This window comes from Ciconia boyciana, chromosome 5 (assembly GCF_034638445.1).
Source record: "Ciconia boyciana chromosome 5, ASM3463844v1, whole genome shotgun sequence".
Lineage (NCBI taxonomy): Eukaryota > Metazoa > Chordata > Aves > Ciconiiformes > Ciconiidae > Ciconia > Ciconia boyciana.
This window is the reverse complement of record NC_132938.1, coordinates 7,412,559-7,428,052: the sequence shown is the minus strand read 5'-3', so window position 1 is coordinate 7,428,052 and position 15,494 is coordinate 7,412,559. Positions and strand designations below refer to the sequence as shown.

The window sequence follows — 15,494 nt, the reverse complement described above, 5'->3', positions numbered from 1 at the left end:
CTTGGTTTTTTTTGACGGGACCAGAGAATTGCAGCTGATATCACTATTGAATGGAGCTAGGCCAGGTGGGTTATCGTTCCAGATAGCCGGTCTGCTGGAAAGTGCTTTCACACACGCGCACACACACATACACACAGAGTTTGGCTGGGCTGGTTAAAACACTGCAGCACTTATTGCTCCTTGAGGCCTATGAGTTCACTTCTAGGCTCCAGGCCAGCTTGGAAATCACATAACCCACATGAGCAGCAAGGTTGTAAGGAGACATTTGTCAAGAAAAAAGATAGTTCCTGAGTGCCGTTCCCCGCAGGACATATCTCAGCAACCCTGAAACCAAGATAGTAACTAGTCAACGCTTCAGGGACTATCCTTGGCGAGGTCAGCCAAGAAATGACTGCCCACCACCATGAGTGAAAGGGTTGCCATGCTAGGGGAAAAAGGAGAAAGCACCTCCTAGGCCTGGCTCTTTTCTGCAGAGAAGCACAGAAATTTTGAGTCATACTCTAGTGCTTTTATGTCAAGTAAAAGGGCCAAAGAGGCATAAAAGGGCCCTAAATCATTTATGCTGTCTAGAAAAGACAGCAGAGCATGGGTAGTTACCTTCCAAAGACCTCCTTACAAACACCAGCACAAAGGGCAGGGGAAGGATGCCAGGTAATCAGAGAATGGCACGATGAAGAGGCATGGAGCCATAGTGGATGGTATTACATGGTCCATAGGGCACCTCATTTATAGACATGCTTCTAAAGGAGATTGCAAACCACCATGGGTCTCTTTCCCCCACCAGAACAACACATGATGGGCAGGCAGCAAGGTAGAGAAATGCCTGTCAGAGCTCAGTATTGATTTACCCACAGAATTAGGTCCTTTTCCCCAAATCCTGGCAGGGATAGTCGTGCTGGCCCTTCACTGTGTCCTCCGTCTGCAGCACCTGGTGCATGAGCTTCAGCTGGATCACAACGGGGTGAGAACTGGTTTTGAGACATGAGGTGGGATTAGGCAGCCTTGTCAGGCCAAATTCTGATATCTCACAAGCACGTGCCACCACTGAGGAAGCCAATGGGGTTTTGGCCCATCATATGAGGATGAAATTTATGCTAAAAACAAGCTAAATTAAGGGCAAACCCCTATTGCCTCATGGTGTAACAATCTGCATGAAAACACACCTTTTTATATCGTCAGGTTTCCCACCCCTAATAGTAATCTTTTTCTTATTTTGTTTTAATTTTTGTTGTTAAGAGGTAGCTCATTATTTGGGGGGGCTGGTTATGTTTTTTTCAAATCGAATTGTGGCAGCGGTGTGCAGAGAAGCACGGCACTTCCCCTCTCTCACCGGGTAAGCTGCAGCACAAAGGCTTGGGGCTGATCTCACATCCTCTTCAACAATTAAAAGTCAAGGCCAGCAGCACAGCCAAAACTTGACACGCTCTTTAGAGAACAAAGGTCACGAGATTGAAGTCTTCACTCCCCGCTTTGGCTGAGGCAGCATGAAACATCCTCTTCAAAACCTAAGGCAGTTGAATCTTTATCAGGTGATGATGGCTTTTTGGAGAATAAAGACAACTGACCTCTGTGTCTTCCCTCCTACTGTTCCACAAGAAACCTTCAAGCCACCCAATTAGTATAAATCATTTTCCAGTAAGTGCTCCTGCCCCATGACAGCCTCATCAGACGCAAGGTCCAGAGATAATGCTCCTGATGGCCACGATAGCAGCTGGGCCATCGCTGGGTATGACAGCTGAAGCAAGCCAGAAGCCGGACGGTCACAGGCTATGGTTGGCCCCAGCTCCCTGAGGAGCAGAGCGGGCTGAGGTGGTCATCACAGAGCTGCAGGTGTAACCTCCACACAGCTGTAGGCCAGGGGACAAGGGGCTGGAGAGGACAACAGCTGGGCAGGAAATGAGCCAAAGAAATGCTGTATTAGAAACCCCGGCACTCCTAATGCTTGTGCATAAATAGCGTTTTTGGAAGATTAAATAAAATAAAAAGTCATTACATGGTTAAATGGTTAATTTCATGGCCACACTCATAAAGCTGACAGAAGTTCTGAGTGCAGCCGCAGGGAGGCCGTGTCCAAGCCTGACAGAACCACCATACCCCACCCCGAGAAATGAGGCTGCACTAAATAATTTGGCTTTGGCTAATTTAAAATTAACCCTTAAAGCACATTGCTTGGTCAGCCCACTCTTGAAAGAGTCCAAAAGACAGACTCTTCGGGCAAAAGTCAGCCATCTCCTTGCCCATGACGGGGTAGGACTAACATCCATCCCAGAGAGTTCTGAGGTCCTTCCTGCCTGCTGCCCCTTCCCAATGCTCCCTGCTTCATCCAGCACGCTAAAATCCTCACCTGAGAGCCCACCCAATTCAAAGGTAGACTCCACCTTGAGGACACTTTGTCTGAGTGGTGAACAAGGCCTAACACAGTCCTAACTCCTTCTCTGCTCGAGGCAAGGATGACCTGTGAGGAGAACCTACAATGGTGGACTGAAATTGCCTTGGGGTTCATAAGATTCATCTTACTCGCTCCTTCCCACCACCTCGGACAGACTCTGGAAGTGGAGTGCTGACTGACTGCATTTCCCCCCACACTTTGGTTTGCTTCTAGCACAGCCCTTGTCCCAGCACAGAGCCTTCCCGACAGTTCAGCAGCCAGGGAAAACCCTCACAAAAAGGGTATTTTCAGGAGATGTTTCCTCCTATCAATTTGAAGAGCAAGTGGCATTTTCCTGTCATTAGCCCAACAAAAATAGAAAGCACAAAGCACCACAGAATCAGACCTCTCACTTCCATGAAGAATTCAAAGACCTAAACCTGGGGTCTATCCCAACTTAGGCTCAAATTGCAAAGATGAAACCAAGCAATCCCCAGCAGCACCAGGAAGGCATTTGGATTCAGCTATGAACTGGGAAAAATCTAAGTCCGAAGCAACGCTAAAGCAAAAATCAAACCGACCTTTTCCTCTCCTCATAGCGTGGTCACTCCCTAGGTACTGTCATGGTAAGAAGGAATATTCAGGTTATTAATCCAGCAGAAAACGTTTTGTTGCATTAGTTTTCAGTTGTGTTACTGGCCCAGTCTGTCTGACTGGCCCAGTGCAGCCAGAGGAGCGTGAGAAGGCAGCAGGCAGCCAGCAGCAGGAAAGGACATGGGGAGAGAAGGGCCTCCAAAGTGAAACTCGCCCGAAAATATGATTTTTATATGAAACAGCCTCGGCTGACAAATGGTTCTTTGTCCCAATGCAGAGAGCATGCTTCAGGCAAGAGCTGCTAAAGCAGAATTTCCCTTGTGCAATTCCCTGCTCAACAGAGATACGCTGCAGAAGCCAGCACTGCCTCCATGTGCCCTACCTGCTCTGGGGTTAAGACAAAACATTTCCAGCCGTGTCCTTAAATAAATAAGTACTCCATTTCATGTATTGATCTATTCTACTTTTACTGAGCCGAAGTCAAATTCTTCACCCAGTACCACGGAAGTCAGTGGGGCTGCGCTGCCGGGGCCCAGGCAGAACCGCTCCTCTCCTCGAAGTGTCACCGTGTTAACTGAGGCTCAGAACACAAGACATTTAATAAAGCATGAGGTAGCTTTGATCACGTTACACTAACTGATACCTTAAATTCCAGCATGTAATTCTAGTTTTAAAAACTTCGTCTCCCCCCAAAAACGTAAGAGGAGGAAAAATGCCACATTTTCTTCAGTTTTCTAGCATGGGATGCTGAATAAATTCTAAAACATGGATGGATAAAGGCTTAATACTCCTAGGATCCTCCATCAAAGTTTATCCCTAGAAAAGTGTATTCAGGTTTATCAGACATTAATTACCTATATAGAAAAATAATCCCACCTCTTCCTAAAAACTAGTGATTAAAAAAATAGAATTGATAAAGAAGTCATAATGGGTGAACACACACATGCATTCACCCTGCTACTTACTAACCACAGCCCCTAATAGGAGATAATGGAAGCTGCTTTCAAATGAAACATCTAAATGGGTCTAGAGCTTGTTTTCTCCAAACTCAGCCAGGCATTACTGCTGCCACAGCCACTTTCAATCAAGCTTTTACTGCAAAGCAAAACAAAGGAAGAAGTTAAATCCATGGGAGATTTCCAATGAATACTTAAAAATCTTTTCATGGGACAGAGTGAGGGAACTCTGTACCAGCAATGACCTCAGAAATCTGGTGAGTTCACTACATTGCAGACTGTTCCCTCTCTCCACCAGATTTTAATTAGCTAATTCAAGGCCTTGTATGGAGGAGGAAAGAGTAGTGCTTAAGCAGCAGAAAATTCAGCTAAATTTGCTGTGTGCTTAGAATTTAATACACACATACCAAGATCCTTTTGGGGACTGTTATTTTACACAGTTAAAGGTGTAGGGCCACTTGGAGCTTTTCAAAGGACCATGTACACAGACAGTATGCCCATGCATGCAGCCACAGCAGCTCTTCTTATATCAAGTATATGCCCAGATTTGTGTGCCATGAGTACACCTTCCGATGCAATGGGGATGTACGCGTGGGGAGAGGTGCTACCGTGCTGTACGCGTGCAAATTTGTGACTGTGCAGACACACAACACGCACCAGAGGCATTTTCCCTGCCTGCCTGTTTCTCCCCCATAAGCTCTTTTCACCCGTCTGAGGAACAAAGCCAGCTGTTGAAAGATTCAGCAAAAGTGCCTTGTTACACAGAAGAAAGAGATACTTTAACTCAGCTGTCAATAAGTTTTGGCCATTTACATGTGTGCGGAACACTTTGAATAAATTACGTTTCCAGGATTTAGCTCCACGACACCGGCCTAACAAAAGCGGACTTACAGCTCTGGGTGAGGGGAGGGGGCCGAGGGGGAAACACATTTTGCACAAGATAAAATCCCTTCCAGAACCATGAGGGCAAAATGGGTTGGTATTTTTCTTTGAAGGTGACTTTTACATCACTTTCAATCTATTTTCAGAGACATTTTCTGCTTTAAAAAGCTGGGTTTGCATCAACCCTAGAGTCAGCTCCACATATGGTCTCTGTGGGGGTGAGGATGGGATGGTTTTGCTTTTTTAATTACAGATCCAGCGAAAGTACAAACGATGGGGGAACCACGGCGTGCTGCTGATGTCAGGTGGAGATGTGCCCCTTGGGGGTCAGATTTTACTTGGAGAGTGAAATCTGCTGTTCCAGCTTTTAGCAGGACCAGCAGCCAACAGAAGTGCTTACAAGACACTGGCTGGGGTTTATATCTTATTTTAAATATGCACACATATGTCCCCAAGTGACTACCCTGTCTGCAGAAAATTTACCTGTGGGGAGTGAAACAAAGGAGGATGGAGTCTGTGACAGCACCGGGGGGCAGGAAAAGCGGCTTTCTCATGGACCAGTCCTACACCAGGGGAATCACTTCAGCATTTTGCTAAATAAGAGACCCTAAAGAGGCAAAACCCCCTGGGCTAAAGGCAGTGGGATCTGTTAAGAAAAAAATGGGAAATTAGGTTTCCTGATTACTGAAAGGAGACTTTCCCAGATGGCAGGTACTCCTCTCTATCCTTCACTTGCCTGCGGGGAAATAATCATACAGAGAGATGCTAGAATGTGTTTAATCAAACACAAGTTTGTGCCCCGTAAGAGACGAAGCAGATGAAGCTCCCAGCTCTGTGCCAGGCAAGACAGACCAGCTGCTCTAATGGTACGCACCGATCTTCGCATCCTTCAAACTGCAACACCATGAAATAAAGCCTGGCTGCTTTCCAGGGTTGCGCTGGTCAGTGACTTCAATAAAAATAAGTGAAGAAAAATTGAACCATGAGTCTGAAAGCTCAGGCGGCTTTCCCACGAAAACAGCAACTGAAAATATCCCCAGCTGACAGGTCTACAGTGCTTCGGTGACAGCAGTTTGGGCTGGGCAGCCAAAAAGAGCTAAAGACTACACGATTCCTTCCTCCTCGAAGGCAGCAAACATGAATTCCTGACCTCCCTGATATGAAAACCAAATACACTGAAAGCGAGAGAAAAGGAAACCACCAACATCACAGCTTCGTGTTTTATATCAATGGGAACATGCAGAACCTTTCTTCACGGCTTCAAACAAATGAGTGACTCATTCCCTTCGCAGCAGCAACCCTTACAGCCACTGCCAGCGAGAGCAACAACGTGAAAAAAAAAAAAGCCATCTCAATTAGGTGAGTTCTCTGCCCCCAGCACCCACCAGCAAACAGCGCTCGATAAAGGATACGGGAAAACTTTTGAAAAATTTCTCATCATCATCCAAAACGGCCTCTCTGCAATTACCACCCTAAGCCAGTCAAAACCACTGCCAGAAGCGTGCCGATTTCAATGCTCTTAATCTTATCTGCAGAAGAGGATCCAGGGCATCAGCTTCACTGATGTTTCCAGGAAGCAGAGCCCTAATCAAGCATTCCTCCCCATGAATAACAGACAAGGAATGTCTCTGCTTGGCCAGTAGTAGCCTGTGAAAAATTAACAAAACATTGTAAAATCCGCTTTGGAAGCAGGGGAGAGCTAGCAGAGGATGCGGTTGCTGTCTTATCTCTACCAGTGCAGATGTTGTGAAGGCAAGGATGACCCAGGGACTGCCTATCACTCAAGCTGGCCTAACCAAATCTGCAAGGTCAAATACAGACCTAGGGAACTGATCTACCATGCTGGATGGCAATCACCCAAAATGGACATCTCTGCCCAATAGATGCTTTTTTTTAATTATGAAGAGAGTTGCAATAATCACTGATTTTCTTAAAGCTTCAGCTGCTGCAGCATTGCAGCAATGTGAAAGTTGTAGTCAAAAAATATCCATGCTTTTTTAGAGAACTCTGAATGTGCAGCAGAAATAGTCAGAGAACCACAAACCACTTCAGGTATGAATCTGAGACTAACCAGCCCCAGCCTGGGGACTTGACCCATTGCTCCGGAAGGCACCAAGTGGGCCATGTTGACTTTTTACTAGAGGATACCCCTGAAAAAGAAAAGCAAATGTTTACAAGCTCTTTTTAATGCCAACTGGGCCTGGTCATTCCCAACCAAACCCCATGATCCCGCATGGTTAGCAGACGGCATTGCATTTGCCAGGAATAATTGCTAATGTTGGGATGGCTGTTCCTAAGCAAGTAAAAGCACTTTCAAGTGCGTGCGTGCATGCAGCTTTGCCATGGCACTTCTTAGAGATCTGACAACACACAGCAAAGGGTCAACAGTTCTCTCTGGAAGGCTGTGTTGATATCTGCTGCAAGATAATGCACCCTGCAGTCAAAGAGACTTACTTATTTTCTAGGTTCGTTATCAGTTGTTATTGTAAGTAAAGCAGTACTATGTCAAATGCCCCTTCATTTTTGACCTTACCATGGGCAGGACCCACTAAGATCTTATGGAATGTGAAATAATCATTAATACAGTCTCCGTGGCAGTGCTAATAAATCATACAGCTCAACAGCTTTTAACAAAGCAATAAAACTCTACCAAAGACACACCAATAAACTGCACATAGGAGAACTCTTCCACTCCCAGTCTCTTCCCTCACATTCCAAAAATGCAGAAAAGCAGCGGTGACGTGGGCTCCCATCCTCTAATCCCCAAATCCCCAATTACACTGAGAGAGCTGAAGATAACACAGATTTAGGACCTGGAAGGAGGCTTCTTCCAGAGGTAGAAGAAAGGTGTTAAATCAACAATCCTGGGTAATGGATTCATTTGCCATGACACTTCTCTGTGTGCAGACAGACAGGCAGCATAATGCCTATAAACCTTTGGCCTCCCATGCAAGCCCTTAAGAGAGGGGTTTGGTGGTACCTGAGCCTTCTGCAACGAGCTGAATTTCATGCCATAAGGAAAAGTTTGGCCTGTGTAAGGAAAAGGGCTGGCTCCCATATTAATCCTTCTAACGTTCACTGAAGCCTGAGGGTGAATTCATGTTTATTGGCTTTAAATGAGCCTTTCCTTTTTTACTTCAAAGAAGCTATTCCTGATTTACACCAGGATGTGCTTAAAAACAGACTCCATCAGGACTCCTTCACCTCTAACTTCAGACACATACAGTGTAGCCACCTGAGGGATCCCTCACCTCCCTTTACAGGAGGAAAAGGTGCTTTTAGGGTATGACGCATCTCAATCTCATGCAGGTAAATAGATTGGGCCAAATAAATCCTGCTCTGCAGCGTAGCAGGGGCCGGACAAGCTTCTCTCCTTCACACTGTCGGAGGGACCATCGGCGCTCTGCACAGAGCACTTTTTGTTAGCGGCTTTTTCCAACTGCTGCCATGATTTGATGTTCCCTTTCACGGCAGTGGGGCTCCAGGCCATCGTGTCCATCTTTTATGGTTCACACGAAGCAGAAGCTGCTGTATCGACCCTATATCTAGCCATGGTGAAGGCCACCAAGTCCTCTGCGTGCGTCACCAGCCTTGTCAGCAAGGGCAGGATTTGCAGCACTAACTCAGAGAGGAAAGTTTTGCTTCCAGCTCCTGAACCACCACCCACAACTCCTCCTCCTGGATCCCTCTGCCAGGATGCTTAAAAAACAAACAAACAAACAAACAAACAAAAAAAAAACCCCTCACGTTTTCAGGGTCACTGTGAAATTATGTTGTTTTCGGCAAACAGAACTGCCTGAACCTGATTTACTGTACATCCCGGCCATGCTTCACAAAGAAAACACCACGCAAGGTTGCAGGTCAGACCTTTGAGCCTCTCCTGCTTGGGATGCTAATTCCCTGCATGGTGATGAGAAAGCCTCAAGGGCTATAATCCTTCTCACTCTGGGGTATAAATTGATCACCAGGAGGGAGGAAAACCACCCCTTCCCGCAAATACATATAATATTACACGCTTAGGAGCCTGCGTGTGAAGCTCCCAGATGCAGGCACTTTGCTGATAGCAGCCAAAACGTACCACAGGTCTGTCCTCGGATGTTTGTACAGACAGTGTGAACTGCGATGTGTCCTCGGGCACCGGCACCCGGCAGGGAGAAGTTGGGGGCTCTGGGTAAGAGTGGCCTAACCTGCGCTGAGATATTAGGTAGGTAAGGAGTGAGCTAGAGCCCATGCAGGCTCAAACTCAGGAAAAAAAACCTCAGCAGCGACATGCCTGTGAATTACCCGGAGGCTTTAATTACTAGCACTGCATGCAGATAGATGAGCAGTAACCATATATAGCATCACCATTAACTATCCCAGGAACCTAAATATGGCTAGGACTCAGCTCTCAGATTCACCTAAATTTAGGTGTCTAACTCCAATTACGGTCTGCAGAGAGCTGGCCAATACTAGCTCAATGCCCTACTTACTAACATCTCCATCAGCTCTGAGGGCAGCTCAGACACCGACACATAGACGACTTAATCTGTGAGCAGAACACCTCTCACAGTGCCTTGGCTTCATGCCACAGGACAGCATTCCCATGCCTGGTGGGGTGAGCCCCCGTGGAGGGGACAAAGGGGCCCCCTGAAGCACCTTCCCCACGTGTACCCACCTTCTCACACTCCCCGGTGGTGCAGATGCTCTTTGCCCAGCCATAGAGCCAATGCACCAGCACAGCTGGCTTGGAAAATAATTTGTAGACCTGCAGATGCAGGGAGGATCAGTCCTACCTGAGCAGGAGCACACGGAGGGAGCCAAGTGCATGTCAAGCCCACAGCCTTGGGGTTCATCGGGGCTGTCCCGGTGCTCCTTGCAGACTGTTGGCCGCTTGAGGGGGGAGCCAGTGAGGGGAGCCCCATGTGCAGGCAGTAGTCTTCAGAAACGCTTTTTCATTCTCACTAAATCCTCAATCCAAACCTTTCCCTTTTGCTCAAAGTCTTTGCAAACACTAGCAAAACCTTTCCCGTTAATCTTTCTTCATCTCGCTAAAACAACACAGACTGTCTGTCTCCAGGGAAGGCTGTCACAGGATATGGGGGAGGAATCTATCATTTGTAATGCACGGAAATATAACTTACATATATCAAAGGCATTTTCTGTAAAAACAAATATGCAGCAAAGATCGGGAGGCCAAACCCCCCTTGCCTTCAAGCTACTGTGCTTAGCAATCGTGTGAGCAACAGCCTGAGCAAACCCAATTAACTTGATTTGTAGATTGCACAGATTAACAATTGTGTTCCAATAGCAAATCCCACAAGGAGCCCCTTTCCCTTACGTTTCTGTACAGCTCCTCAGTTATTACCATAATACATAAGAGCACCTATCGAAATCCCTTCAATTTATGTACTGCCGGGTATGCATCCCTGGCCTCTAAAAGCACATTCGGACCAAGAACTGCGGAGATCTCTGCAAATTTTAATTTTGAAAACTCTCCGACATCTACGTCAGGTATATAAGCAAAAACCTTGACACTGAGGCATCGGGTGGCTCAGTTTAGGTGTTAACACAGAAAGTTTGGAACAGAACTGAACTGTCTTGAGGACACGATTTCTGATGGGCTTCACACTTCAACCACGAGCCGTGCCAGGGCTCCTGCAGCCTCCAGCATCTCTGGCTTGATCCAAATGTAATTCCCAATGTGATCAGATCCAAATGTGAGACCCTTTGCATGGTAACAACCCAAACAAGGGGCATCTTTGCAAAAAAAAACCAACTTATTCTGAAAACTGAAAAATGTTGCAGGATCCACTCCTAGAGTAGAAATTATTCTTTCAGCTTTATGAACAGTTCTCTTTCAAGTAAAAATGCTTGATGTAGAAGTACATAGTCAAAGTTGCATGAGACTCTGGTAATGTTTGTTTTAAACGCAGAGATGCCCCTCTAAAATGAAGGGGTTTGTGAAGCTGGGAAAAAAATACAGCGGCAACAGAGGGATAGGAAAAGCTTTTTTTTTTTTTGGTACTCCATCAACTAAAGAAACATGTTCTGTTGGTTAAAATTAAAAAAAAAAACCAAGATGTCCGATGAATAGTTCTACTGATATTGACTGGATTTCTATATTTCTAAAAACATGAGCACTTCATAAATACACTGAAATAATCTGTCATCGCCAGACAGAACGTGCCAGTTTTCTATAAATATAGACATCTGGTGGTGGTTTCTTCTACTGTTATGGATTTCTGGTGCAAAGAACGCTACTTTGTGAGCAAATGCATGTTTGAAATTAATTTCATATGCAACAGGTTACATTAAAGAGCAAGAAAGATTTGCTGGGCAGAAGCGCATAACAAAAACACTGTGTTCCCATACGGCTCCTGACCCTCTGTATGAGGTTGCCTGCACAATACTGTAGGCATAAAATATGTTCCTCCAAGCAGTGCTGTGAAGCTTAATTAAAGCATGCCCACAAATTGCATTGAAACTTGAAAATGGGACTTGGTGTTTGGCATTGTAATTCCAGCCATGGTGAAACACTGCTGAGAAAACAATGAATATTAAATATCAGTGAATAACAGCATGCTTTCTACAAACCATCTGAGGGGTGCCACAAGAAACAGCCAGGTATATGAAATCCAGTGCTATAGGACTGTGCCATGACTGACTTACTCTTTTTTTTTTCGGGTGGGATTTCCAGCCAGATCTCTGTCCTAATCTAGCCCACAATGCAACCGTCCACAGAGTTGCATCAGACAGAGGCCAAGCTGAGGATGCCAGAAGGTCACAGCAAGACATGAGCATGGAGGGACACCTTACATCACTAAGGGCTTGCTCAGGCTGAACATAGATGCTAATCTCGCACTCCAAGGGTGACAGAAGACATCTTTGTGTAAGGGCATGGGGTACGTTTTCTACCCACATCTGTCTTGCTCACCAGGCTCCCTATAATGAAGTCATTAGCATCAGCGGGTAAATCAATTTTTGGCTGGAAAAGTTTCCTTTCTGGTTAACATAAGCAAAGTGTAAACACTCCCTTGCAGGTTAACAAAAGCCAGCAGCCCAAACAGGGATAATGCTTCAGGAGAAGGGGAGCTGGACTGGGGGGGAAGTTGAAAAGACAATTAATCACAAGCTTTCCTACACCGTGACACATTTTTGCCAGTGACGGGGTGTTTAGGGTGACTCTGTGTTGCTTCTCACCCCCTTTAAACTCTGGTTGGGGGGAATATTTTCCAACTGGAGCCATCAAAAGAGCAGAGCCCGGAGCCTCCCTCGTCATCCAGCCCCAGCTGCCCACCTTCCCTGTTCCCTTCAGTAAACACTGCTAATTCACCAGCTCCATTAGCACCTTTTTTTTTCTCTCCCAAACCACCTTAAAAGCATTTTGGGACCAAAGACAAAGAGAAGGGAGGGGGGGAACCCACCAAACCCAAAATCTCTAGACAGCTCTCAGTGTGTGTCAAATACTTGCTAAAAAATCCAAATAAAGACAAACCCAAGAAGCCTTGATACCCTGCGTTATCTTTGCAGGCTGGCTGCTGCCTTATCAGCTCCGACAGAAACCGGCATTTAAGAAAAATTCAGTAGCCTTTGGGTGGAAGCTGGTTCCTAAGAAAACACGCAGCCGAATTGCTGGAAGTCAGTACAAGAGGAGAGGGTGAGCGGGTAAGAGACGGCCTGAAAGTCTCCGCCATCATCTCGTTGTTCTCTGTCAGGAAATACGCTGCCACATAAGATTTTTAATTATTTTTTCATAATTCAGTCCTCACGCTTCACACCCATTGCACAGGCCAAGAGCTACAAGGGTGAACAATTACTCAAAATGCCGCTTGCTCTCATTAGGGACTGATGGAGTCCAAGCAAAGCCACCAGCTCTTGGTACCAGATTCCAAGGGCATTAGAAATGGAAGAAGACAGAAGATCATGTCCAACACTGGTGGTAGTACCACAGTCCTGATGGGGAAGGATTAAGATTTTTTTTCCCCCACCCTCACTTATAACAAAGATGTTCTTTTTGGATAAAGTCTCCATGGAAGAATTTGAATGTTAAGGAACATTTTTTTCACAAAAAGCAAAAGTCCTGTTTGCTCTCACACGTAACTCACTGCACATGGATTTTGGCAGCCACCCCGCACAGGAGTTGGACTTTCCCTTTGTAAGGGCGTGAGGGTCCCGCTCTTGAAAAAGTTATAAAGTAGTTATAAAACACCTTTGGTTGACATTAATTGATGTGTAGAATAAGCTAGAGAAAGAAGAGCTGTCTCAAGGCCAAGGGCTGCTTTTCAGCATCTCATTTGTAACGTAGCACAGGGAACAGCTGAGGGGAGGCTGTCTGCCTCTTGTCAACCCCAGAGGGAAGGACAGACAGACAGATGCTCCCCAAGGAGCTGCCCTAGCATTATAAATGCCTCCGGTATAGGGTGAGTGGCTTTCTACCCCTGACGTGACCCTTTCTCCTCCAGAGAGTCCTCACAAATCTTCCTCAACAGCTAGCAAAAATTGAAGTGACACAGCTGGGCCCCCAAAATGTCCTTTTTTCTTCTTTTCTTTTTTTTTATTTTCAAGTTTTGCCCAAGATAACATCACAGGGGAGGCAGAGGAATGAAGCAAAGGGAACCGCAAGCGTGGAGGGTGTCTTCATGACCAGGCTCAGGCCCTCACACAACAGCACTTTTAGGGGCACCGCCCACCCCTAGCACCCAAAAATCATAAAGCAGACTCCAAAATAACAGGACTGGTTTAGAGGAGTCATGCAAAACTTGCTTCAGTTCTTTCTTTATTTCCCTTCTGGTGTCTAAGCTGACAAGGTTGGTGCATGCCACTCACATTTTCTGTGTATCCTTCAAAATCATCAAGGCTGAAATCTTGTGAGTTAGTTTCTGTTTTCTCCAACTGAAAGCTGAGTTATTTCCCAGTTTCCATGAGCTCAGAAAACAAAAACTTAAGGGGAAAAACCCCATGTCAGAATCCTTGTGAAATAATTGCTACCACTGCAGCCTACGCTTAGGTCCTCCATATTTCACGTAAGCATAACACACTGTGTAACGGGTCCTCAGCAAGTGTTTCTTTGAATACAAGCGATCCTCAGGTGCTTGAAAGTAAGTATGTGCTTAAACACTTGGTAAAAATGGTGTCTGAGATCGGAAACTTCTGTAGTTGCAAAAGTGCATTGAAATACTTGGGTTTGGACTTCCCCTTGCGTGTCTCCAGTGTCGTACTACACGGGTTTCAATGGATTCAAACTGGGATGAATTCAAACAGATGTGTCATACACTATTTTCCTTGTTTTATTTGACTTTAATTACTTCTTAACAGTACTGCTGTTTGAAAAAAAAAATCTTTCTCAATTGAGGGTGTTGGTTCTGCCTAGGGCTGCTTGGCCCTTTTCCACTGAAATGCCCTTTCAACAACCATCACAAGCCTTTCCAAGCAAAACGAAAACTTTTGGAAGAACCTCTTTTTCTGCGCCTGTGTAAAAATTTGCCTTTCTCAACTCTCTTCCCCTCCCCCAGATTTTAGGTCGGCTTTTCTTTGCACTTTTCCAGGAGGGAACAGAAACCCATGGTGAACTCCAGGAGGATGTGGAGCAATGCTTGGAAGCAGTCAGATCTTGTTGTTAGCACACATGAAAACACCTTGCTGCTAATAATAATAATAATGCTTGAATAATCTCTGTTGTTTTGTTGGGGGTTTTTTTGTTGTTCAAGGGCTTTTGACAGTTGTTTCCATAAAAAATAAGCATGGTGTAATGCCTAGCTCTCCCTAAAGTCAATGATGAAGTTTGTACCCAGCAGAGAGGGGAAGACTTGCCTTGTGATTCACGCATACGAACCATGTTGGTTGTGCGGCGCAGGCCCTTCAGCCCGTGCATGAATGATACCTTTGCACCTGTTTTACCTTGGGCCTTGCCCAGGGTTTGGGCACAAGATTATTAGTTGTGTGGGTCTGTATTGTAGCAGCAGCGAGAAATCCTTATCTGTGCAACGTCTGCTTTACACAGGGCGCTGTAGGCAAACACGGGATCTCACCTTTCTTAGGTTTACGTGGGTAAAATAAAACTCAGCTGACCGATGGGTCTGGTTTTCGGAGGGAGCCTTTGTCAGAGTAAAACAAAGTCTCTATACAAAGAGCTGTTAGTACCTTGCAGTTAAGACCATAGCTGTCTGACTTTCGTTCTGGGTTTGACAGCCCTTAACAAAACAACAGGGCTTTGGTACAATTAGGACTTCCAGGCACTAAACCCCAATAATAAAAAAAATTTAAAAAAAATAAAAAATCACACCAGCTATAATAACAACTTTGCCTTACACTGTGTTCATTGTATCAACCAAAACCATTGTTCATTTGCTGACCTGCTCTCCAGGAGCAATATTAAATATTTTAGGCGTTGCAGTCCTCCTCCTGCTCTGCCTTAATATCTCTGTCTTGTGGCAAAATACCCTCCAACACATGCCACAGACAGAAGGCCCTGCTCTGGTTTGAAGGCTAGGAAGCTTACAGCAGAAAGCTCATTCAATTACTTTGGTACATTTTTCATCTCACTCAGACAAGTTACTGGGTTTGTTGGTTGGGGGTTTTTTTTGCATTTAATATAGTATCTGCATTACTCTTGCAGAGGTAAAAGGGAAAGCGCCTGCAAGTATGCGAACAAAAAGATCCAAGTCAAGAGGCTATTAAAATTCACTCAGGCTTATTCCTCTCTGCTGTTATTT

General features: G+C 45.5%; 1 protein-coding gene across 4 annotated transcripts in view; it reads right to left on the bottom strand.

Moving 5' to 3' along the window:
- FGFRL1 (fibroblast growth factor receptor like 1) overlaps positions 1–15,494 on the bottom strand; it is a 185,510-nt gene that overhangs the window by 155,683 nt on the left and 14,333 nt on the right. Inside the window, exon 1 of one of the 4 annotated variants that reach the window (XM_072862147.1) lies at positions 9,576–9,840. The exons of the other annotated variants lie outside the window; for them this stretch is intronic. Coding sequence (XP_072718248.1) covers positions 9,576–9,609 — 34 coding nt within the window. The 5' untranslated portion in view covers positions 9,610–9,840. Of the gene's footprint in view, positions 1–9,575; positions 9,841–15,494 lie in introns of those variants that run through there. 4 annotated transcript variants of the gene reach the window in all.